The 26,321-nt window shown below is 33.3% G+C and overlaps 2 protein-coding genes across 4 annotated transcripts; one reads left to right on the top strand and one right to left on the bottom strand.

The window, feature by feature from the left end:
* Positions 1 to 1,221: 1,221 nt before the first annotated feature.
* Positions 1,222 to 21,644, bottom strand: LOC109805082 (ARM repeat superfamily protein). 3 transcript variants are annotated; one of them, XM_020367035.3, is made up of 39 exons: positions 21,358 to 21,641; positions 20,966 to 21,179; positions 20,729 to 20,824; positions 20,518 to 20,635; positions 20,261 to 20,434; positions 19,487 to 19,657; positions 19,325 to 19,380; positions 19,136 to 19,225; positions 18,902 to 19,047; positions 17,527 to 17,609; positions 17,315 to 17,443; positions 17,103 to 17,177; positions 16,123 to 16,291; positions 15,093 to 15,229; positions 14,857 to 14,949; positions 14,238 to 14,418; positions 13,891 to 13,985; positions 13,625 to 13,777; positions 13,332 to 13,488; positions 12,756 to 12,889; positions 12,498 to 12,579; positions 12,235 to 12,406; positions 11,745 to 11,820; positions 11,414 to 11,578; positions 11,270 to 11,335; positions 11,088 to 11,192; positions 10,821 to 10,910; positions 8,560 to 8,777; positions 8,265 to 8,463; positions 7,990 to 8,172; positions 7,311 to 7,406; positions 7,165 to 7,232; positions 6,735 to 7,077; positions 6,075 to 6,290; positions 4,967 to 5,626; positions 4,477 to 4,880; positions 2,981 to 3,233; positions 2,134 to 2,304; positions 1,222 to 1,655 (listed from the first exon to the last, which is right to left on the bottom strand). In XM_020367035.3, the coding sequence occupies exons 1-39, from the start codon at positions 21,515 to 21,517 to the stop codon at positions 1,425 to 1,427; spliced, it is 6,429 nt and encodes a 2,142-aa protein (XP_020222624.2). In that variant the 5' UTR covers positions 21,518 to 21,641; the 3' UTR covers positions 1,222 to 1,424. The 3 variants fall into 3 exon arrangements, with proteins under 3 accessions (XP_020222624.2, XP_082920659.1, XP_082920658.1); XM_083064533.1 differs by lacking the exons at positions 1,222 to 1,655; positions 2,134 to 2,304; positions 2,981 to 3,233 and adding an exon at positions 3,767 to 4,293 and having other exon boundaries at positions 21,358 to 21,644; XM_083064532.1 differs by lacking the exons at positions 1,222 to 1,655; positions 2,134 to 2,304; positions 2,981 to 3,233 and adding an exon at positions 3,767 to 4,296 and having other exon boundaries at positions 21,358 to 21,644.
* A 1,984-nt stretch (positions 21,645 to 23,628) lies between these two features.
* Positions 23,629 to 26,236, top strand: LOC109787954 (purple acid phosphatase 18). Its single transcript, XM_020346571.3, has 5 exons — positions 23,629 to 23,809; positions 24,283 to 24,951; positions 25,267 to 25,455; positions 25,542 to 25,630; positions 25,781 to 26,236. The coding sequence occupies exons 1-5, from the start codon at positions 23,666 to 23,668 to the stop codon at positions 25,998 to 26,000; spliced, it is 1,311 nt and encodes a 436-aa protein (XP_020202160.3). The 5' UTR covers positions 23,629 to 23,665; the 3' UTR covers positions 26,001 to 26,236.
* The last annotated feature ends 85 nt before the right edge of the window (positions 26,237 to 26,321 follow it).

Genomic DNA, 26,321 nt, shown 5'->3' on the forward strand with positions numbered 1-26,321 from the left:
TAATTAAATTTCAATGTTATGAAACCACCTAAGTTTGATAGAATTTCAAATAAATGTCAAAGATCAAAATAAACAAATTCAAAGGGTACCAACACAATCTACACTAAATCTTTATAAAAAACTTCTAAAAAAAAAATCAATATAGTACTTGAAGACTACAAAAAAAAAATAAATAATAATAATAATAATTAATAAAAAAAATACAATGAATAATGAAGCTTAAAAGCAAAAATATATACATAGATGAGATGCAATAATTAAATAATAAAACTCAAAAGAATTAAACTTAAAATAGTCCTCTAAAGATTGAAACTTTAAAACTCATATCATCATCTTATATAAGTTGAGTATCATGAATATCAAGTACATATCTAAATATTATCTAAACAACAAAAAGTAAATATTTACTTTGAATATGTATGAAACCTATACTTCAAGTTCAATAAATAAAAAGAGTTTAACAGTGACATGACCCAATTAAAATATATAATTGGTTGTCAGTATAAATTTTTTTTACACTGACAGTATATAAGTGATTAACTCAAATAAAAATTATCTTACAAAAAAATATATATAAAAATTGGGATTAATGCTATTTTCTCTCACATTTCAATTCTCATTTTGAGTTAAATGACAATGCGACATCAATAACTTCAACTCATACCACAATTTGTCAAATTCTCAAGGGTTAAGAGTTTGAACAATTTGATTCTCAAAGATCAATCCATTGCATAAAAACTTCTCTAACAAATATCTTGTTCTAAAAGAAATTAGAGCACATATTCCTTTATCATTTAATATAAAGAAATAAGCTTATTACTAGGAGTTGAAGATTTAATTTTTATGCGTACAATATATATGCATATATGAAAAATTTACTAACTTTGAGAATAAATTCATTTAAACTTCATTCAATAATTCATATTTACATCAAATTTTAATAATTAAATTATCAAATTAAAATTTTTTAATACATAAATCAAGTCTACAAATTTTTAAAATAATTAAAAATTATTTAATATTACATTTTTTAAATTCAAATTAATATATAAAATACTTATATAATTATCTATTAATTTAAAATAATAAAATAAAATATCAAATAGTTTCAACATTTTTAATTTTGATCCATGCAACATATTAAAAAACTCAATTTTAAAAAATTATGAAATGATAAAGCTTAAAATTGAACAAGAGATACAATAAGAAATAGAAGACTCGTAGCAATAAAAATAAGATACTATTAGAAGAACCTCTGATTAAATTCCTCTGGGGAACGTAGCATTGTGTTTTAAATGATGGTGAGAGTTTAAAGATTACACGGGAAAAATGGAACTTTCACCTTTATCAGAATAAATAAATGATAATTTTCCTTAATTAACCCACATTTTACACTGGCATATCTCTAGCTCTTTGCTCATACATCATAGGTATTGCCGAAGGCTTTCCCCACTGAGAGACTCCATTTCCTGCAGAATTTCCTGAGCAAGAGATTTAACTGAAAGCTCCACATCCTCCAGCAGTTCACCAAGGAAGGGGATCGTTTCAGCCAGTAGCACTAGATATTCTTCTTTCAACTTCTCCAATAAATATTTTACAATTCTGAGGCCCAATATTTTAGCTCGCAACTTTTCACTCCGTGTCTGCATCAAAACCTGCAAAACAAGGCAGAAAGATATTCAGTTGCTTATGAATTTAATACAACAGCTATCGGTGACATAGTGAGATGAATTACTAGCATATGCTATGCAGGATACAAAATAATTCTAGAGCTCTTCAGATTACCGAATACCCAAAACAAGAAATACAAGCGGCTCCAATATTCTTTCGACACATAAATGACGCATGGATGACTACAAAGGAACAAAGTTAATGTATGATGCACAGATATGATATATGCATACGTGTACATATCCAGATATATCAAAATTCCTCATCGTATTGGCGCATTCATGCACACAAACTAATGGGCTAATAGGGAGAATAGTAGAATCAGTCATTTAACATTGCAAAGTAATAGTGGTGCCTGAATACACTGGATCATATGCATTTTTCACCAAAATGAAAAACAAGATAGTAAAGCCAGAATTTTACTCGTATGTCAGTATCAAAAGTAGAAATCATAAAATTAACCTCATGGTTCAAAGGTTTCCACAAAAGGTCAGATCCAGCTGTCACTGCCATTTGACCAATGCACACAACCAGTAGGTCATCAACTTCCTTCACACTAGGTATATTTATGCTGTCATCCAGCAAAGCTGGTGGATCTATGACAAGTTGTGAAACAATAGGTCTTAACAACATCTGCAGCAAGCATAATATTACAGTCAATAAGAGAATATAGCAAACAAGAATATTACTGAAGGAAGCTGAAAAATTAAGTAATATTTTACTCCTAAATGGGAATAAGAGAAAAAGGAATGAAGAAAACAAGCAAAGCATTTTTAATCTGGAATGGAAAAATTCCAAATTAATCAATATTTAAAAATAAGTTGAATGAGCCAATAACTCAACTATATGGAAAAAAAAAAAAAAAAAAAAGAGGTCTTCCTGGAGAATTTCATGAAAAGTTCAAAACTACCCCAAATCATGAAAAAAATAGTGATGCATTGCAGATACAGCCATACAATTATTCTAAAATTATATAAGATACTACTATACGTAAGATACACACATATATGGACAAAACTTCTGCAAATCTAATAAATAAATATATATATATATATATATAAAATTACAATTCTGCAAATCTAAATTAAAAGATACTTCATGGACATTACTAGAAACAGAAATTATAAATAACTATCATCATAAATCACACCCCATTTTCTACAAATAGGAAGAGTATCAATTTCATTTCTTTCTTGAGATTATCCATAAAGAGGATATCATGAAGTATTCAAGAGTATCAATATCAGATACATATATACTAAGCAAATCAAAGAAAACGTGTTTGATATTATGTAAAGAAGTCACTTGCCTGGAAATTTGTGGAATCAAGAAACTTCAAGCTCCCTGTGTCATGGAGAAAACACTTGTGTAAGGATGACAAGACTAGGGCCCTGAGATGCCAGCACTTGATAGACACACTGCCTGGTTCTTTTAGAATACCATCGTCCAGAATCCTGGCCTTCTTTTTCCGACTCACACTAGACACTTTCACATCTCCACCATCACTAAGATGATGAACACAACTACCAAGCAAGTGTTTGAAGTAAGGAACAAACAATGACCTACAAATAAGGATATAGCAAGATCTTAAAGGACTGTCCTTTAACCATTAATTTGAGAAAACAAAACAAGGTAACATCATAATAGACAGATTATAAACTTATTTCATTGCTGTATACAAAAATAATTAAGGAAATTACATTGAAAATTAATCATCAATTTAATACTGTGACAAAATTGATAAAGGTATCTACCGTCTCAAGTCTCAACTGCCACAAGTGGTTGACATATATTTACAGCTGTTCAATACACAATTTTCATATCTACACAATACATTAATATACATAATTTAATGCAAACCATAGTAGTCAATCCCGGATAGCGGAGCGGAGCGGTCCACCCTAAAACTGGGATAGCGGGATGACGCGGAGCGGTATAACCGCTATTTTAATATTAATTTATATATATTAAATAATTAATAATATATATATAAAAGCTAAAAATAACAAAAAATAACTCTAAATTCATGTATTAAACATTTTTAATAATTAAAAATTCATAGTGAAGTAAACAAAATAAAAAAATTAAGAAAACAAAATATTTAAGGTCTTATATTAAATTTTTTATTACTTAAAATATTATCTGAATTAATAATAAAGAGAAGTTATTTTAAAAAAAAAATAGTGAAGTAAAAGGCCCTTAATCAAATTAAAAGATAAAATAAAACTTGGCCTATTTGGCCCATTTGGCCTAAGCCTAATTATTTTTCCACCTAGAGACTCAAGCAGCCGTCACCACTCCTCTTAGAAGAAGACAAGACTGTAGATACCGGAGAAGACTGAGCCACCATCGGAGAAGACAGCGCCGCTGTCGGAGAAGACAGCCGCTGTCGGAGAAGACAGCGCCACTGTCGGAGAAGACAGCACAGCTGTCGGAGAAGACAGACCGACGAAGATCCGCCAGAAAAAGAAGTGAAGTTTCGTCGCCCACCCGCGATCGCGCCGCCGCTTTCGCGGCCGCTCCGACCGCTCCTTCAAAACGCTCCGCAACAAACTTTTTGAAGCAGCACAAAGCCGCTCCGCTCCGATGCGCCGCGATTGCGGCCGCGACAACCGCTATTGACTACTATGATGCAAACAAAAAGTCAAACTCTTCTTCCAAGAATAAAATACAATATACCTAAAATATTCAACATAACATGAAGTGTTGGTTTACTAAGAACTCAAAGCATGCTTATTTCAAAGACCGTTTTCTAAAAAGAACAATAACAAGGTAATCAACTTGGTATAATATAAACAGACTTACCGATGGTTCTCTGCAAGCTTATTTATCATGCCATAGAAAGATATGGCCCTATCTATGCTTCCGGTAGACGCATTTTCATCAACTTCAGATTCTGCCCACTCAATACTCTTTATGAGAAGTGGCTTGAACATGCTCTCAGTAAGTTTTAGGGTCAGAATAGTCATCGAGTTAAGCACACCATTTTCGACTACATCAATTTTTTGAACTGAAGGAGGACTTTGACGGCGCAGATCAAGAGCAATCAAACAAAGATCAAATATCTTTCCATGGAATGCTAGAATAGATGATCTGTCCATTGTACCAATTATGGTTTCCAACATATCAAACACAACTGTTAAGCTTTTATCCCCAGCCTCAATGGCAGCCGGGTATAATTTTAACAACGGTGGAAGGGCAAGTCGAACCTGTAAAAAAATAAAGTGTTTGGTAAAGAAAACATGCGTATTCATTACACACCAGTCACACAATGCTACATAATAACAAGCCTTACAGGAATTTTTTCAGCAAGAAGCTTTCGTACTCCATGAGCTCTAGATTCCACCTTTGCATCCATTCCAGAAACATATTCAGGATGAAGCACCAGAAGCCCCATGATATTAGTGAGATATGGATTTAAAAATCCACCAAGCTTGTCCACAACTGCCTCCAAAGTGACCAGAACATAAAAATGGGATTCATTTGAGGTTGATAAAACATCATTGGTTTGGGGTTTCTCATTCAAACTAGACAATACTTGACGAGATGACTTGATCACATTGTCCATAATCTTAGGAAGTTCTGCCAGTGCTTTTGGACCTAGAACATTGATCAGGGCAGCAGTTGTTCTGAGGCAGCTAGAAGCCACAGCCAAGTTATGAGAAGCAATATATCTTGTAACAGATCCAAGGCACAGACTAAAGATGGAATTATTCGAAGGGAACCTTTCAGCCAAAACTTCTAATGCTGAAACTGCTGCAACTTTCAAGGAGGTATTTGATGAATCATCAAGTATTCGAATAATTTCTAAACACAATTTATTAAGTGATTCTGGGGAAGTTTCATTCATATTAAGCAATAGAAAACTTGTAGTTGACCTTGATCCTTTGTTGTTTTTAAGCTTTATGCTGACATTTTTATTATTTTTTGCAGCCTCACATAACAGCCCAAGAGCCTGCAGCACAAGAAATAGAAATATCAAATCACACAAATAAAAATTGGGAATTTCTATTGTGTGCTCATGGGCACATGCCGAACAAGTAATAAGTGCACTTTATTAAATGCTTTATATTACTTAAGTACTTTTCTGATAAAAACATTATGTTTGGCATCTTATCATGTGCCCATGGGCACACATCTAAAGATAAAATTTCTTTTGCCAAGATGTTTAGATGCAGAAAAAATTGTATATGTAATACAAGTGAATAAAATACAATCATCATATGAAAATAATAAATTTCCACTGTTCCTACCCACCAAATTAAGGAAAAATTAAAATCATGATGTCCGAATAGAATACTAAGAAGCATATAAAGGCACCAACAAATTATAGTCTACCCTTGTATCAACATAATGCAAGATCCTAATAGCATCTTATATATTGTAACTATTAAAAACCATACCTTTTTACCAACATTATTATCTGCATGACGGAGCAATTTAATTATGCTCTTGAAGTATACATAAGGTATCATGACTGTAGTTAGATTCTTTACAACAGCACGCATAGTTTCCTTCAACTCTTTCCTCAAAACTACAGGGAAATTCAGTTGCTTTTTTCTTGCATCTACAAGTTGCAAGAGTAAAACAACCTGCTCCATAAGCTTACCCAGTGCCCTCTGCAATATTGAATAAGTCATCACATTTAATTTGATTATGAATATGTTCATCTAAAAATAAGTGTTTATAGGTTTATTCAAAGATAGAACATTTGCTCAAATATAAGCATGTAACACTAATGCCATTGGCATCACACTAAGAAAGAAAAACAGCATATCAGGATGGAACCAGCAAAGAAAAAGCAAACAAATATGACCTACATTCTACAATGAGTATTAGGGTTCACAATGATGAAGTTTGCTCTAGCTTTATTATCAGCCCAAGATGTGTGCCTCACCAAAAAATCAATTTTTAATTGATGTGAGGGAGGCAACCTTCACCTTACAAACTAGTTTTGAAGGTTTAGTTAGGCCCAAACTCACATTCTAAGAGAACCGAATAAAGACATTAAAAGGCATATAAGTATCTAGCAATAGCATCATGTATCTGATGTGGATTTATACCTGAATGACAGCAGTATCTTCTCCTGAATCCAACTTAAAAACAAATTCTGGATCTTGCAACTTTTGCAAAGAAAATTGCATTGCAACAAACAATTCCAGAAACAGTGCCTGGTCAACATCACCATTTTCCCCCTGTTCAAGCAGCATGACTAAAGAAGGAAGCCAAGTCATACTCGAATATTGTTCACAAACTTGCACCGCAAATTTATATTCCCACTCTCCAGTATAAAATGTTAAAGCATCTGGTGTCTCAATATCAAGGAAACAGGCAGCTTTCCTTGAAACTAATGAACGAAAAAGTAGGATAAGCAACGAAGCTAAGCTTTTTCCCTCACCCAAAGTTCTGCAAATCAGCCATCATTATAAGATGAAGACCACAAACCAATGGCTAAAGTATTGATAACAGAATCATGACTTAGAGCAAAAATACCTTAATAGATATAAAACAATTGACAGCCTCCTGTGCTCAACAATTTCAGGCAATATATCCATGAAAATCTGAAGGAGAAAACTATATTAGAAGGTTAATCTGCTAAGAGACATGAAATCCCAAAATCATTTCCATGAAAAACAAACCTTCAGTAATTTCTTTACATCATCTGTCTTAGACAGCCAACAGGGAACAATTGCAGATATAAGATCTTCAAAAACATTCTTTGAATGACTGTCAATCTACAGGCACATAAAACAGAAAAATGACAACACCATAGTTACTACACTTAATTATTAGTTCTTAACAAATTGAATTATGATTTAAGATTTTTTTTCTTAAAAGTTTAGTTGCAAGAGTTAATAAGAAACTAAGCATGCACTTCTATTAGTTTTTAAATCAAATCTCAAATGGTGACTGAAAAGCATTGATTGGAGAAATGCAGAGTAAGATTTCAACTTAAAACCAATAGGCAGTAAGCATTAACTACAGTTGTCCAAAAAATACATAAACCATCCCAGTAATTGAGGTAGGCAATCTGGGACTTTCCAACACCTCCCATTCACATATGCTTGCCAACCGAGTGATGCACAAAGGAAACTCAGAAACAACAGAAATGGGTTATAGCCTTATAGGCTTTAGTGCCATGTTAGATTTCATCATAAAGCCGATTGGTATTAAGTGAGGCTGTCTGTACCCCAGTAATGGGGTAGGCAATATGGGACTTTCAACAATCAGGGAAACATAAAAAGATAAAGATATAATAAGTTAATTCAAACAAAAGAATGCCCAAGTTCAGTAGAGGGAAACCATATATTAAAAAACCTGTGTGACAGCTGCTTCTCCAATAACTGCAAGAATATCAAGTATATGCTCCAAAACTTCTCCTGGAAATACTCTAGTTACAGCAGAAAGTAGAGAAAATACATGGTTGCGGGTGGCTACAACATTGGTATTCCTGGCACACTCTATCAGTAATAAAATATTAATTTCCTTCGTCATTTTTTCCTGTCAACAATCATGAAAATAAATTTAAGAAAATAGCCAAAATGTTGAAGTAAACATCATAAAATTTCCAGCTTCACAATCAGGAAGCGTACATTTAGTGGAGCCATGCTTTTAAGAGACATAATTATATCCTCTAGGATAATCAACAGAGTCTGTTGAATATTATATAATATGGAATTATTGGCTTCAGAAGGACAGCTTAGCCTTCTTTTGGAGAAAAAGGCACCATTCACCCATTCTTCTGAAAATGCATTTCTAAGAAGTTTGAATAAGGGCTCTAAAAGTAAATGCCTGCAAGAATCAAACTGAGAGTTTAGCAAACTTAAATGTTTTAACCTTTTGTCTTGGCAGTATCCATAATGTAATGTCCAGAAGTAACCAAGTTACCTGTTTGTTATGTCCCTCTTCAGTAGCAAAACATCAAGAAGGGAACTAAGGATGTGGAGTGGATTATCTCTTCTACATATGTCATTAGGGAAATATCCTGCATCTTGATGTCCTATCAATTTTTGTTTCTTTTCCATCTTTTCATCTGCTGAACTAATCATGCAACTTTTCTGTGCAAGTATGAGTTCAAGTACGTGGCCAACAGTTGAGAAATTAATCTGCAATTCCAATACAACCACCAATTATTCTCAATTTCATTTCTGTTTTTTTTTCTTCCTTCTACGAAATAAAAACTTGGAAGAACCATCCCACTTCATTGAAAATTGAAGAGAAACATTAAAAACAAACGACAAAACCTTATTGCACTAGGTGAAGTTAGACACTGATCAAAATGGAATATATATTTCTTTTTCAAAATACTATTAATTAACCAAATAGATATTATGTTTATTTTTCAAATTTTAAATATAATTAAAAACATTTGAATGCATTCAACCACATGCATACTGACAAATAGGCATTCCGTAACACGCAAACAAAAAATATTTCCAGAATAGCAAGGCTGCTATAGTTATGTTCTACTTAGCATGAGTTTCTGCTGGTTAGTTTTACAGGAATTGGAGAAAAGAAAACAAATTACAATATTTGCAATCCATAGTGCAATCTATGATGCACGGAGACGGCATGGGACTATCATGGACACCAACATTGTTCTGGAGCGGAACACCACGGACACGACAGCGGATCGCATCCACACAAATCAAACATGTCTTAGTCGTGGACTCAGGCACAACCGAACACCCTGGCACACACAACCCAACTCTCCATTGCACGGATTCAAGTTTTTTTTTAAAAAGAAAAAATCTTAGTAAAAATAGAAACAAGGGAAGATTCGGGATTTTAAAAAGAAAAAGAAAGAAAAAATCTTGATAAAAACAAAAAAAACAAGGAAGATAATAGTTCTCATGCCTCTCCTCACGTAACAGAACCAGAGTCCTTCATATCAATATATAATACATAATATATATGACCCGTCCACATATCCTATATTTTTTTATTTTGCCGTGTCCGAATCCATGCTACATAGAATGCAATTGGCTGAAGCAATTATCTGCCCCTCAGCTTACTTTGGGATTGCACAAGTGCTAACAACACATTCCTTTTAACATACTTTCTGCTATTGGTTAAATTTTATTTTAAAAAATATATATATATACAATCATGAGTAACTTTCATTAAATAAGTGGAACCCACAAAACTGAGTGATTTAAAACAAATGTTGGTCAATAGTAAAGTGTGTTTCAAATAGTGTTGCTAGCCTTTCTTTTAGGAGGCATTTGGTATGCAAGAAGTTTTTAGTTTCACAAGAATCTGAAGTTGGAAATATTAGTTTCTCTTATTTGATTTATTATTTTAAAGTTAGCATTCCTATGAAACATTGTTTATTGGGAATGTTTTTACATAGGTTTCCCACAAAATCATTTCATAAGGGAGATGAGAACCTAACTTTCCTGAGTAACGAAAAGTTTTACTGCAATAAAAATATCACATTATTTTTATTTGTTAATTTAATACTGTAAAAATCTTTGATTCCCAAGTATCATTAATATTCCAAAGAACATTCATGATCAACCAAACATGTTTTAATCATACCCAAGGAATTATCATTCCTGAGCATGAAAAAACTTCTCAAATTTATATAACACATGTATAAATGCTGAATTTTTTATTTTAAAACAAGTTGTTAATAAAAAATGATCAGAAAACAGAATTTGAAGCCAAACACCCAGCTGATAATGATCAAACATCTGCTTCACAGTTAAGTCTGCTATCAAATAAAAAGAAAGGAAGGAACAGAACAGAACAGGGACACAGACGGAAGAGAGAATGGAAGATAGGACAAGAGGAGGATTGTCAAGGTCAGCAGGCATGCCAGAAACTCACAATATGATCAGGAAGGGACAAAAATACTGCCAAAGGAGGAGTGGTCGTGGTTTGTCCATACTCAGATCATGAAGCTAAAACTAGGGGGTTTCATTTTTATTAACTACTGTAAGGAGGTAAAATAACCCCAAAAAATACCCTAAACAATTCTGTTAAAAGGATAAGAACCCAAATGTCCGGATTGATTAATACCAAAATATTATGTTCTTTGAAAGTAACCACTAAAGAAATCCCACAAACCAGAAAGATACATAAAAAAAGGAACACTAACTGAGACAACACATGGTTAATAAAATTTGACAAAGTAAGAAACTCACATCTATGCGCATTAATGCCTCTTTAGTTGCACGTTGTACATCACCATTATCATTACGCCACAAAAACACAAGCTCACAAAATAAATTATCCTGAAAAGTACAAGAATAAAGTAACAGTTTAGGTCAAAATAAAGGCTACATTGGTGATAATTTTCTTCATCTACACAATGAACCAAATCATCGCAAACATTTTAAAGCATTACTTATCAATTATCATGAATGACAATAACAAACTATGGAAATAAATAGATATACTGCCAATAAGACCTTCACTTCATCCTTCAACCCCATGTAGAATTGACTGTTAAGTTTGTTCAAGACAGTGATACAAGGCTCTATATAGGCAGGGCCATCCACAGTAATGGCATCCAACTGAAAGGTTATGACAAGTCAGTGAATTCAAAATAACAGGACATGACATAGGAAAAATATACATTTTAGTATCTTACCCGCAAAACTTTCAGTAAAATATGTTGAAAATCATTTCCACCAGAGGGAGATGACATAACGCAGGTCTACACAAGATGAGGAACGAGGTCACACCAAACCTCAATAAAAATCCTATAAGCTAAAACTAAATACTATATGCATACCTCCAGCAAAAGGCACATTATCTGAGTTTCAGTACTTGACAAATTTGGACAAGACTTATTGAGCTCATCATAGTATTGCTCCAGAAAAGAGGACAACAATGGCCCAACTTCAGGAACATGCATAAGGGCATTCCCAATTCCTTTGAACAAAGATAAAATCAAAAGCTGCCAGGGACATCAATAAATATGTTACTTTATACTCTTGGCATTGCATAAAAACCCACACATAACACTGTTAATCTGGAACAGAACACCTTGATCTAGATCACTATCTCCACAAATAAATTATAAATAGCAACATAGAAGATAGTGAAGAGTGAAGACGCCAAACCTTCCCGTAGTTAGAGAATTTAAGAGCAGACCCCAAAATGAAGCTATGAATTTTTAGCTTTGTAGGCTGGTCAAACCTGAAAAGATGTGTTTGGAAACTATGTGATGTAAAGAATATCGGAAACTAGTAAAAACAAAGTGATATGGAACATTCTTAAAAATAAATAAAAATAAAAACAACCATCAAGCTGGAGAAAGCTACAAGATGACATTCACAAGTATCAGACCCAATCACAACAGAATATTATTAAGCCTATTTTATCCCTACAATCCATCTCAATGACACAAAACGACAGCTTAAATTCCCTACAAACTGTAACAGCTTAAACTCAAGAAGAAGAAAATTGAGACAAGAGAAGATAAGCAATCATTCTAGAACAACCATGGCAAAAGAAATAAGTGTTAGCTAAAAACAGCCCTCATGCGAAAACCCATATTAATAAAAGTGATGCCATTGAAAACAAGAATTGTCATATTAATATTATAAATACCTGTTTTCTACATCTTGAGGTACCAAGATGTTTTTAGTCTTTTCACAGGATGAGCTCAAAGTGGATGCAAACAATGAAGGAAGAAATTTCTTGTCGGACAATATGAGTGTTTTTTGCTGATCCATCAACAGCAAAAGCTCACCCACAAAATGGATCCACGTTGCATTGCTCCCTGTTCTTACCAGTTTAGAAACTTATAACGTGACAATGTAAAATTAATTATGCATTAAGGGCTGGATCAAAGTATTCTAACAATAAAATACCATTTTTCTTGCCAGAACGCTCAACATGACACCACAATGTACGTAAAGAATCGATACATTTCATGGCAGCAACCCTTATAGTCTGGAAGAAAATTCAAAGATGCAAAGAAATCATGAGCCAATGCCATTTCCTCAGAAATGAATAAAACAGCAAAAACATGAATAGAAATAACATAGGATATCAACAAGAATTATAAATTGGCAGTGTGCAAAAAAGGAGAAAAGAAGTACACCAGGTCAAAGCTAACAGAGTCTTACCTGATTATCCCCTGCCAAAGGAACAAGAACAGAAGGAAACTCAGCTAAAAGTTCAATCTGCAATCTATCTGGAGACAGGCTACAAAGAAATGCAAAGCATTGAAGACTTTCAACCTGGACTGCAGCAGGAACACCTGCAGAATGAAAGATTAAACAAAAATATCAATCCAATTGGAATTTGTTCTGACTTCTGAATCAAAGACCAGCAGAATTGGAAATATCAATTAAAACACCATGATTTCAACAGATGGACGAAACACTAACTCTGTTGTGCTTATATGTAGAAAAAGAGAATAATATAAATTTTATAAACTATTTTACTAAAAACAAAAATTTATTGCAATTCTTGGTTTAGGTACAAAAACCTTACAACTACAATACTTAGCTATACTAGACATAGCTAGGTTCGATGCAAATTAGGAAGTAGTGTTATCTATAAATTGTTTTGGCATTGATTATATTTGCACTACTGTTGAATATATATAGTCCACACAAACAGTAATTTCAAAGTGGAAGGAACACTGCATTGTCCAACTAAAATATGAGAAAATCAAACAAAAGGAACAAGTGTAGCACCTTCCTCCGTGAAAAACTTGGATAAGAGGCGAGGAGGTGATATTCTGCACTGTGCTACTAAGTAATGGAGGTGTTCACGGAATGCATGCTTCAATTTTGAGGAAGCAAAAAATACAAACAAATCCCTTATCTTGCTGACCCACTTATCATCATCATGCTGCATTTTAAAAAAGGTGCATCCATCCAACCAATGTTGAACAGTGAGAGTCTAACAGCAACAAATTCCAAGAAAGAAAGAAGATTCACAAGACAAAATTGATTACAGGATTATAAATAGTAAAGGAATTACTAACCAGCAAAATGTCAGAAGGTAGTACTGATATTAGTAAAGCTAGCAGCCTCCAAAATATGCAAATCATAACCCTCACATGTAGCGATCTTAGATTGGCATACAAAAGATGATTAAAGAATGCACTGCAATCCCAGTCTAACACTTCAGAATTGAACTGCAAAACAATCCCAATCACAGCAGTTACAACAGAAATAAAAAAATTAGTTACTCATCACAAAAAAGAAGACAAACAAAAGCAGCACCCATATGCTAGTAAATCCTTTGTACCTCTTCCAATAAGACATCACCAGCAGTCACTGAAGTTTCCCACTCGGCCTTTAGAATAGGAAATACATGTTCAAATAGTGCACAAATGTCTTCATCTGTAATCAAAAGTAAGAAGTCAATATTGGCCGTTTCTTAATCCCAACTTTTGAATTTTTTGACAAAGAAATCTAATAGAGAAAGAGGAGAGTACACATAGGGGAAGGATAAGATATACTTCAAACATTCATTACTGACTTATTTGTTCAAACATCATTTTTCGGTCATTAAACGACGTAAGATATTTAAGTAAACATGTAACACACTATTTCTGAAAAAATGGAATTGAAAAAGATTAGGAGAAAACAGACCTTTTGGTTTTATCAAAAGAGACTGCAAGAGAACAAAACAGAAGATTGTTTTTGACAACTCCAAATCACTGCAACTTTCAACAAACCAAGCAACATGATCTTCAGGATGGACCATGAAATTCTCAGCCAAGTTATTGATAGTCTTCAAGTTAATTGAAGATAAACTTCCAGGTATTGTTGTCTGCAATTTTACCTCAAGAGTCAGTAAAGTGAAAGGTGATTCATGATTTCATCTGACATAAACATATTCATGAGTGGTTGTGATTAACAACTGAGATATCTGATGAAACCAAATGTCTATGAGAAAACCCCCACTTCAAGCACTGGTAGTAACATAATGTTCAGGCACTAGACATGTTCCTATTGGGTTATTCTCACAATACCCCTAAAACTAATATTGGTTATAAAAAATGTGCATTTCAATTTTCAATATCTTGCTTTTCCAAATGCAACAGGACCACATGCTTAATTCATATCATCAGTTCACCTTGGCAAATCCTATATAGGATCTTGAGTTTGACAAACTTGCCTTTTTGAGCAACATAACTAAGTTTCATCATATTGCAAGTGTACATTAAATATAAATATATAGAAAAAAAAATCTAAAGTAGATATTTACCCCTTCTCCAAAGGAAGACACAGCAATATTCCGATAAAATGGCCAGTTTATTTTGTTTACCAGTGCCAGGGCCTTTAAATTCAAACTCTGTGTCTGCACATGGCAAAATAAGTGGTTATTTGATAATCACCGAGACAAGGGAAAATCTAAAAGCTACAAAATAAAAGACACTAGATAAAAGATATGTTAAATTTTCTATCCAGAAAACAAATATTAAATCTGAAGTTAGGCACAACCTGTGGTAGAACAAGGAGTAACGGAAAAATCATAGCAGCAACATTCTTCAAGTAATCAGTATCATTGAAGTAGGAGATGGCATTCTTTAGACAAGCAACAGCAACTTCAGTAGTTAGACTGTGATTATCGGCTGAACCTACAAGAAGAGAATGGGGGCATATAAATAATAAATCATACATGCAGTAGATAAAGAATACAATTTACATATTTCATTCAATTCTGCCCACTCTTGGTCTAGATGCATCATCCTTGAATGAATCATTACTAAGGAACCAAGTAAAGATCATTTGGTTAAAGAATATCTAATACAAACATCTCTAGGAAGGTAGGAAACTGGAATAAGTTTTCTCGCCGGGAAGGTAGGAAACTGCTAGCTGTAATTCTGTGAGGTCAAATATACTCCAGTAACAGCAGTACAGCAACATTATATACTTTCCAGTTTCCACAGCACATGTTTTGGGGAGCTAGAGCTCATCCTACCCTCACTAAGTTCACTTTTTCCCCCCATTTTAACTAAGGTATAAACCCAATTAAAGTTTTCTTTATAACTGACTGCACATTCTAAGATGGGTTTCACAACCCTAGTCACCCGTCAGTACTAATTAAAAGCAGATTATCTCAGAAAAATTCAAGGGGAAGTGTTGTATGGATTGAAGGCTATATCTGTCTGGGTCAACATAAATAAATACAACAATGAACAAGCAGACAACATTTAAAATGAAATGGAAAATATAAGCTCAATGGAACAAATCAATCCCATAATAGACAAAAGACATAAGCATAAGCACATGTTGAACCATTGGAAAAACATCAAGGAAACTTGGACATCTATAAGTCAACGCCTATATTCTCTGCACATAACTCCACCACCGCTTAACAGTCATCAATCACCATCAAACAGGAATACAAACAAACTCCTTTTCCCATCATATGAATAAGTCACAATGCAATGCCCTGTAGTTCTTCAATATTACACAGAAATGATATAAATGAATTTCTACCAAATTCTTTTTAATATACCACAATTACCTGATAGCAGTTTGCCAGTGCATCTTCTCAGCACATTCTGTAGTGCAACAAGAAGCTTAGAAGAATCTATTACATTTGGCAAGCCATCAACAAGTAAAGCTGCTTGAACAACTGTTAGATCTTTATCATCAAGCAGTCTTAATATGGCCTCTTGGATGCTTATAAGATTCTGATCAACAAGATGTGTTTTGGGGTTAGTCAAAAGTTGTAGACTTTGAATATGGAAAAGCAGTATTAACACACCCTAGTAAGAACTTTGACAATAATATATATAGATCCCTAACTCAACATGGAATCAACTCATAATTTCATATAAAAATAACATAAACCATGAAATTACACATACATAAGAGGATCAGTTTACACTATTCTTACATCATTATAAAATATAAAATCCAACAATTGAACTGTACTTAAATATAATGAAAAATATTTTTCAAATTTTGTAGAAAAATGAACAATAAGAAGAAAATCAAATGTTTTTATTTTTAAATAACATTAATTTTGATGCATATCAATGAGGTATCAAATAATTTTGGATTAAACAAAAATTTGGTAAATATGATTTATATGATTGGAAAATTTAATCCAAAAGCAGGTTTGAGATGAAAGTTATCCAGTAAGAAGTCATTGAATGGTGTGAAAGATAAAAGTTATCCATCCTTTTGTGTGTGTGCGCGCATGTGTATACAACATAAACCACATAGAGCAAAAACTTAAAACTTTTGCCACTCAAAGAGAAACATCAAGGATGTTCTTCAACCATTGTCAAAAACAAAAAATACAAATTAATTAACATACAGCTTTGGGAGGACAGGTATATAAAGGAAATAAACCACATCAAGTGAAAGCAATCAACTTTTTCCAACCAAAAGGAGCAACATCAAGGATGTTTCAACCAATGTAATAAGCGAAAAATACAAATTAATGCAAGCATAAGGTTTTGGGAGGACAGGAGAAGATTAGCAAAGCATATATACCTCTGAACCAACCACATTGGTTTTCAGGATGTCAGAAGAATTTAATTCAAGCAGCGTAGCACGTCGAACTTCAGCCTATACAATATCAAATAAGAATTGTGAAGCTCTTACAACAAACAAATATTTGATCCCAATTGAACAGGAGAATACAAACTCTTAGAATTACATACACCTAATATTCAACAGTAGGTCAATAATCAATAGTTCAATACCTTTGGATGATACAGGCCTAACCAAACTTTAGAATCTGAGGTACCAAGTGACGAGTCCAAATTCCCATCCAACATCTTACATAAAACCTTATATGATGAATCATCATTCTTAGAACGCGTTTTGTTATCCTGTTCAAAATGTTCAAGGTTCAAACCATTGTAGACAATGTAACAATGCATGACAACAACAAAAAGAAAATTCATCAGCATACCTGAAGAAAATGATGAACTGCACCACGTAGTTCAGAAGGGTACTTTGTATTAACAATAATCAGAACCTTTTTTGCCCACCCAGCTAATCAACATTTGACAAACCAAAATTATGACAATAATAAATGAGCTAGGCAACAACTGAAAACTGACATGTATATATGTATTTAAAAAGATAAAGTCATATGGAGCTAAATGAATAAAAACAAAAGCCATGATAAGAAAAACAGACAAAATTATTCAGTGGCACAACTTGACAATAATAATCTACCACAGAATTGTCAGAAATCAATGAAACTCTTTAACATGTACACTAATTATTGAAGAGATAATCTGCACATATGATACAAATAGATCATATATCATGAACCATTTACTCAGATGCAATTTGAAGACAACACTCCAATTTTGTTTCTTTAAAGATGTTCCATGCTCAAACATGGCCAAAATATAGTTAGTATCAAAAAGGATTGTTGGAAGCATTAATGTATTGGACAGTAATATATGCAATTTCCGGTCCTCCGATGTATCTTCCCCGTAAATCTATTATAGTGTTATTTAAAGGTGAAAAGGAATTGACAGGTCAAAAGAGTATACAGATTCTTAACAAATAAAACTTCCCTTGAAGTCTTGAAGGCATATTTTAGACCTCAACTTCCAATTCCAATTTCCTTTACAAGTTACAATACAGGATTAAACTGTTAGAGAAAGGATTAAGATTCCTTGAAAATAAGGCATCTTAACAAGTGTGATTTGAGAGCAGCTTGGCTCTTCATTGAGGGTTAATTTACATACTGAAGAAATGGAGTGCTGTTACCATTTAGTATAATTCAATGCTTTTGTTCTGGTGTTTCAATTCTTACAACTTATACAAACTGAGCAAATATTTTATTGCTTAGGTAATATTGAAACCGAAAACAAATCCGTGCAAAGTTGAATACTTTTAATATCATGCATCTATTGCATTTGCATGTTTGGAAAGTACTGCATGGGAAAAACTAATTTCGCAATAAGTTGCCAAGAAAAAACTTCTGTGCCTCCAAAATAAACTAAGACAAACACGAAGTAAGATCAAAATTCATGGTGAAAATAATTGCCCAATAACCTAAAATGCCTCCATGGTCATTTGTTTTTAGATTATCACAAGTGTTCAAACAATTTTTTACAGAATCTTTTAGAAGTGATTTCTAAATCACCAAATGGGATTTTCATTTAATATATTTTCAATTGAAATTCATTGACTCAGTCTCGGTATGAATTATTATTAGCTTGACATTATGAAGTAGATCAGGATATATAACTTGGGGTACAACAGTTATGCTATAACTATAAGAACTAAGTGACCAGCTTTCTACAATTCAGAATCATAATACACACCTGACATGGAAGTTGAGTCATCAACTTTTTGTGATAATTTCACACATGTTGAAAGGATCTTAGTGACCACATGATAAACAATATTATTTATGGGCACTTTTTCTACCAAGGATAGCAAAGTCCGCTGACAGTTTTCATCAGAAGAACTGCAAATGTGTTACAATCAGCACAAAATATAACCTATAAAATATGACTTAAAGAATATCTCCTGAAAAACAATCATAGAATGCACACCTGCAGTCAATCAAGGAGTCGAAAAGCACACGGAGAAACTTTTCAATATTAAACTCCTTAGATAATTCCAATAAAAGCCCTGCCAAGTCCCTATATGAAAAGGAACTTAATAAAATATAAATATAAATACAGAAATAATAAAGGTCAAAGACTGATTGTGTATAAGTTGAGTAGTTTGAGGCAGCCTACCTTATTTCCTTTAAAATCTCCAAGGCCTTTGTGGGGAGTATTTCAACATTTTGAGACTAAGAAAAATCCAACAGAACAAATTAAAATAAAAATGGATATATACCTATATTTAAACTCTACACAAGCTACTCCACACAAATGCACACATGATTACACAAGTACCTGAACAAGACTGATTAAGGTAATAAGGGACAATCTAAACCAGTGGAGATCTGTCATCTCTTCGGCCTCCCCATGAGCAACTTCAGCAACTGAACGTATCAAACTATTCAAAAGTTTGGGAGCTAACGCAGTTTTGTTTCCGAGCAAACCAATGATCATCAAAGAACCAGCCTGTGTATAAAAGGACAATTTGACAAAAATTGCATAGGAAGGTGCCAAGAAACATAGCTCAAATACACAATAAGTGTGTGTGTGTGTGTGTATTGTTAGAATATGTGAATATTTTATCATATCTTTGAGTATCTTAGATTATGTTATAGGATCAGTTTCCCTATATTATCATTATCTCTTAGGTTTGACATATGATCAATATAAATAAGGGTTGATGCTTTAGATTTCATGAATATAATATCACATTGTAATTCATCATAATACTCGGTAGCATATCATTTAAAATCATACAATGTCTCCCTATACTTAAAACCCCATAATTTCAACAAAAAAATAAACATAGCAATTAGTAACAGTGAATGATATTTTTTAACAAGATTCTGGCCAACTTATACCACGTAAAAAATACTGCATTACCATTCCTATTTGTGATGAACAATATTACACTAATGGATATAGCAGAGCAAATGAGCAAATTCTATTCTTGGAAAGCAATTCAATTTTCCTACTAATGAAATGGTAATCATAATACAATGTGATGCCCGACTATAATCAGTTTTAAATTTTAGTTAATGCATAGAAATAATTTCCTTGGAAACTAACCTTGTGATCTGAAGCTCCCTGCACGCCTGGCTGAAGACCGGACACCACAAAAGGAAGTATTCTCTTTACAAGATCATCATTAACAGTCACAACAGTGCCCAAAACTTCAACAAAAACAGCAGTACAAAATCCAATTACAAGCCGGGAAGGTTGAGACTTTTTTGACGGAGATGCCTGTAACCAAATGCTTAACTATGATTATTTGATTCCACTGAACAACTTCCAAATTCATAACTAAACACAGAATAATCACTCACATAGTTGCATAGAGCATCTAATATGCCCTTATCACGGATGCACTGCTGCACTATGACCATTCTAGGCGGCGGTGCACCAGACACTTTCACACCATCAAGAAACGCCCATTTAGTATTCCTTTACATAAATTAAGAGAAACATCAGAAGCCCACTCCAACCAGTAGTCTAACTCACAACCAAACCAAAAACATATAATCATATCTTTCTAACCTTGTATCAAGTATTTGTACTATCCGAACAAATGCATGCGTGTCGTGGTACGGCAAAGCACACAAAATCAAATCCTCGTTGTTGTATACATGAATCCTGAAACTCAACAAACCACATCAAAAACCAAACAAGGATAAAAGAAGCTGAGGCAAAATGAGAGCACCCCTAAGAAGACAATTCGCAACACATTGCTCAAACAAACGTGAATAATCAAAACCAAATAGACTGCTCACTCACTTGTGCCTACGTATCAAGTACTCAAGCGTTTTAAGAGCAGCGGGAATAAGAAAATATCCAGAAAGCAGTTTTAAGTACGAAGCAATGGAGACATTGAGTTGATTGTTTTGTTCTATTCCCATCAACTCTCTATCTAACTCTTTACTCCTGTGGCTAAACAAATCCTTCTTATATTTCATGAACCGCTCATCCGTGCCGATAAGAACCTCAAAGCCTGAAATAGTGCCAAAAAAAAAATCAATACAAGGTAACAACGCACTTCATATACTCCATTCGGGTCACCAATAATACACTGTAAAACTTAAGTTGGCTAATTGGATTGCTAAGTTGCACTGACTTTATTGAATGAAGAGATGCAGAGAGAATGATATGTGAGTTGAGAAGAGATTGACCTTGAAGAGCGATGCTGAAAATAGCTTCGATGTCTATGTCAGCAGCTTCTTTGGGATCGAACAGGATAGAAGGGCGAGTGAATGGCCTCTTGAGAGGCTCGGAGTCGATTTTTACGGAGGATCTGACAGCTTCTAATTGCGAAGCTATGGAGGTCGCCATTGTTATTTGCTTGCTGTTCTTCTGCAGCTTCTGCTTCTTCTCTCGAGAAGAACTCAAAACAGGGAGGGAGTTTATGGCTTTCGCGCTGCGCTCGGGGTTTAGGGTTTTGTGTTTCTAACAGCCAATGTCTCCCTCTTAAACGACGCCGTTCCTGTCTTTGATAAGGGTTAATGATATGACATAAGGGTGGACAACGACCCGCAACCCGATCCAAACCCGATAAACCGAATTGAAAAAAAAATTATATTTAGATGAGTTTTTGGCTTGAGTGAGTTGAAAATGCGAGTTCTGACGGATAACTCTAGGCGGATTTGGATTGAAAATTTTGAACTCATCGAAAATTTAACTCGCCTGCATCACATACGCTTGAGGCCCAAATTTTTTTTTTACAAAATCTAAACTGATATTTTTTTTCTATTTTTAATAAAAACTTATGAATATTGATAAATATTGTTGGAATATTTTTATTTTTAATGGTTTAGTTCAAAAAAAAATTTTTAAAGAATTTAATAGTTAGACCAACAAAAATTATAAATTTAAAATTAATTTAAATACAATTTTCGCTTAATTTTATGAGCCTGATTTAATTTTCACAATCTTTATCCATTCAATTTTTAATTTTAAAATTATTAAACAATATAATTAAACATTTAATATGACAATAAAATATTTTTGGTTCAATTTGACTAAACTCGTCCTCTAAAACTCACAATCTGACATCACTCTTTCAACTATGGATTTCAATCAAAAAATTATATAATGCAAGTTTGTTCGAATTGGAGTTTTTAGACCTGATATCCACCTATAATATGAGAGACTTATCTTGTTTAATTGAGATTTAAATAAAAATAAATAATTTCATTTTTTATTTGTTCTTCTATTTATAAAATTTATTTAATTAAATTACAATATTTTATTTTAAAAATAATGAAAATCAATTATGCAATTAATCCCCTATACTTGTTTGACTAGAGAAAAAATAAAAACAACAAATGCAAGGGTAAAAATTTTGAAATTCTATTTCTTTTATCAATAGTAATTTTTTTGAGATTTAAGTTAAACATCAGCGATAAAATTGTCCTTTAATAATATTAAGATTCAAATTCCATATTATTAATTAAAATTTCCCACGATAAGGTTGTTGAAAATAATTATTATAAAAATAATTTAACACACATATAAAATAGTTTTATACCATTATTCAATTATATACCTATATCAATACTAATATTAATAAAGTAGTAATAATAAAAGAATATTTTGCTAAATAGACAAACGTTACATGACAATATGACATTACCGTATTCATTTTTTCACCTAAAATTTATTAATTTTTCAGTTTTCAAATCATAAAATTAAGATATGTTTTTTTATATTTAATTACTTTAATAATTAAGATTGTAACAGACAAAATTTACCGCGATCGAGCTTTTAATATGAATCATCACGATCCATGAAATTTACAACGAAAAAAAGTAAATTAATTTTGATTTTATTTATGAAAATGCTAAAATATATATTTGTTTCCCATTAGTGTGACTAAACTTAGTTTTCATCGATCTCTTTTTTTAGTTACTTTTTTGTTTTTATTAATTTTCAAACATTTTAAAATATTTCTTGTTACTAGGGTAAAAAAGAGAGATATTAAGTATCCCTCAACATAAGTAAGATAAAATAAAAGAAGAGAAGAAGTTTAATAAAAAAAAAATTACTATTTAAAAGATAAAATGTCATATGTATAAAGTTAATAATTTTCATATGTAACTAAAAATATCTCCAATGAAAATTGCTTATAAACAATCCCTATATACTGTAAATATATTATAAATAAGTAAAGACGTTTAAAATAAGCTCTTTTATTAAATATTATGAAAAATAAATTATAGATTACTTAGCAATAAAGTTACGGTAGTTAGATATATTACATCAAATATTACTTGAAGTTTTCGCAGATAAAAATGTATTTTAGTGTTAGGAAAATTATGAAAGTGCCGGTTTTTGGACGAAACGAATTAAAATAGTTGACGCAACAAGATATTTGGTGACGTCATTGGGATGATAAAAAGAATGAAAGAAAGATTGAAGAAGAAGTACATTGTTGTCTCAAGCAAGCAGTTACTGTTATTAGACCTCACGTTCACATATCATATGGAACTCAAACTGCTTCTGATTCTAAAGCTACTTTTTGCAGCTTTGGCCGCTGAATCTGAATACGTTCGCCCTCTGCCTCGTAAAACCTTAACCATCCCATGGGATTCAATCTCCAAGTCCCACTCCTCCTACCCTCAACAGGTCAACCTCTCTTTCATTCCTTATATTCATATTCATCACCCTCTTTCATGTTTTCAGATTTGTGTTATTTTATTTCCTATCTCATCCATCTTATACTACTTGATTGGATTATGGTGTTCAGTTGGGAGGCTTCATTTTTTTTTTTTTTAATGTAGGGTTATATCTCCAAAATTATTCTCTATTTCATGATACACTAAAAGTTATTTTATTGGATTTGTTTGGAAATAAATACTAAATCAGTTCAACCAAGTCTTTTAGTCTGATGATTGGAAGGTCTGTTCTCGGACATAAGGAATTAACCTGATGCCCTTATCCATGTTAAAATAGTAGAAGCCCCACAAATGTAAATTAGTCAACTTTGGGACAATGAATAGGGACCATGTTCTTGAAAGAAAAAAAAATACTAAAAGAGTTATTTATTCATTTATGGTGATTATTAAATTTCAGTTCTTTGATGCCAAATGTATGTCCAGGTTCGCATTTCTTTGGCAGGAGAGAAGCACATGAGAGTTACTTGGATAACTGATGATAAGCGTTCACCTTCATATGTAGAATATGGAACATTACCCGGGAGATATGATTCAATAGCTGAAGGAGAGTACACCTCTTATAATTATCTGCTGTATAGCTCAGGAATGATACACCATGCTGTAATTGGTCCTTTGGAAGACAACACTGTGTACTTTTACCGGTGTGCTGGGAAAGGTCCTGAGTTTCAGCTCAAAACCCCTCCGGCTCAATTTCCTATTACTTTTGCTGTGGCTGGGGATCTAGGTCAAACTGGTTGGACTAAATCCACATTGGATCACATTGATCAATGTAAATATGATATTTACCTGCTTCCAGGGGACCTTTCATATGCTGATTGTATGCAGCATCTGTGGGACAATTTTGGGAGACTAGTGGAGCCACTTGCTAGTGCAAGACCATGGATGGTGACAGAGGGAAACCATGAAGAGGAGAACATACCGTTGTTAACGGATGAGTTTGTATCATATAATTCCAGATGGAAAATGCCATTTGAGGAAAGTGGATCAACTTCAAATCTTTATTATTCTTTTGAAGTTGCAGGTGTTCACGTTGTCATGCTTGGCTCCTATGCGGATTATGATGTGTACTCTGAACAGTATAGATGGCTAAAGGTTAGTTGATTTCCCCTATTGATCAAGAGCTAGAACTTGATTGAATTTTAGAAGAGTTTTTGAGAATTTGTTTGCTGAAAATAATAAGTTTTTTTAGTAGAGATTGTCAAAAACACTTTATTTTCGGTGGACAAGTTACGCTCCTACTATGCTTGGATAAGTGTAATGGGGTCCATGACAATGGAAAAGTATACAAGCATGCTTGTTATTTTTGTTATTTGTCTTTTTTACACTATCATTTTAGAAAGAAAACTACTTTGAAGTTGGACCGATTTTTTTGCTGCTACTTAACCTTTGCTCATCCCTCGTATGCAGGCAGATCTGCTAAAGGTGGATAGGAAAAGGACACCTTGGCTGCTTGTGTTATTTCATGTGCCATGGTATAATAGTAACAAGGCTCATCAAGGTGCAGGGGATGATATGATGGCAGCTATGGAGCCGTTGCTTTATGCTGCCAGTGTTGATTTAGTTATCGCTGGCCATGTTCATGCTTATGAACGTTCGGTACACCTTTGTTGTTTAGCATTTTTATTTTCTTTGTAAGCACCATTTAATGGAAACTAGGTTTTAATACTCTCTCTGATTTCCAGAAACGTGTGTATCATGGAAGATTGGATTCTTGTGGTGCCGTCCATATAACTATTGGCGATGGAGGAAACAGGGAAGGCTTAGCTCATAGGTGAGTTTCACAGCAAGAAACATCATTCCACGGAAATCATTTGTTATGTGAAAAAAAGCTATATTGAGGTTTATCAGCTTGCATGCAGCCTGAGATTTGTTTTTCTTTCATTGTTGCCAGAAGTATCCTTACATCATTGTTTGTTAGCAGGTATATAAACCCACAGCCAACATGGTCAGAATTCCGTGAAGCCAGTTTTGGTCATGGTGAGCTGAAGATTGTAAACTCCACTCATGCTTTCTGGAGTTGGCACAGGAATGATGATGATGAGTCAGTGAAAGCTGATGATATCTGGATAACCTCTTTGGTTAGCTCAGGATGCATTGATCAGAAGACACATGAACTCAGAAGTACACTTATGACACCCTAAAAGTTTAGGTCTGCTACCGTCATTCCTTAACTACGTGGCTTAGCAAAACTGCAGAAGTTCTGTAAATATAGACAATGAGACAATTTCTTAGTTTAGTACATGTATCGCTACTAGTAGCCGAGTTAGTAAACTCAGGTATTTCAGTACATAGATGCTGGTTGTGATGGTATATTGAAATATTCTAAGGACATCGTCTAGTCAATAAATGGAGTACAAGGCTAGTTGTCTCTTTGCAATTGATGATGTTGCTTGCTTTTCTGAACCTGCAAGATTGGTTTCTAACTTCTATATAGGAAAACTAAAACTTGGTTACATAATAAT

Source organism: Cajanus cajan, chromosome 9 (assembly GCF_000230855.2).
Source record: "Cajanus cajan strain Asha chromosome 9, NIPB_CcT2T_4, whole genome shotgun sequence".
Classification (NCBI taxonomy): domain Eukaryota; kingdom Viridiplantae; phylum Streptophyta; class Magnoliopsida; order Fabales; family Fabaceae; genus Cajanus; species Cajanus cajan.

What these genes read in the sequence shown, in the direction of transcription:
- LOC109805082 (XM_020367035.3), bottom strand. Translation starts at nt 21,517, where the DNA reads ATGGCGACCTCCATAGCTTCGCAATTAGAAGCTGTCAGATCCTCCGTA. An exon ending in TACTTGATACGTAGGCACAA is followed by an intron (nt 20,825 to 20,965) that starts GTGAGTGAGCAG and finishes GTTGAGTTTCAG; the next exon opens with GATTCATGTATACAACAACG. An exon ending in CAGTTCATCATTTTCTTCAG is followed by an intron (nt 17,444 to 17,526) that starts GTATGCTGATGA and finishes CATTTTGAACAG; the next exon opens with GATAACAAAACGCGTTCTAA.
- LOC109787954 (XM_020346571.3), top strand. Translation starts at nt 23,666, where the DNA reads ATGGAACTCAAACTGCTTCTGATTCTAAAGCTACTTTTTGCAGCTTTG. An exon ending in TTCATGCTTATGAACGTTCG is followed by an intron (nt 25,456 to 25,541) that starts GTACACCTTTGT and finishes TCTGATTTCCAG; the next exon opens with AAACGTGTGTATCATGGAAG. An exon ending in AGGGAAGGCTTAGCTCATAG is followed by an intron (nt 25,631 to 25,780) that starts GTGAGTTTCACA and finishes GTTTGTTAGCAG; the next exon opens with GTATATAAACCCACAGCCAA.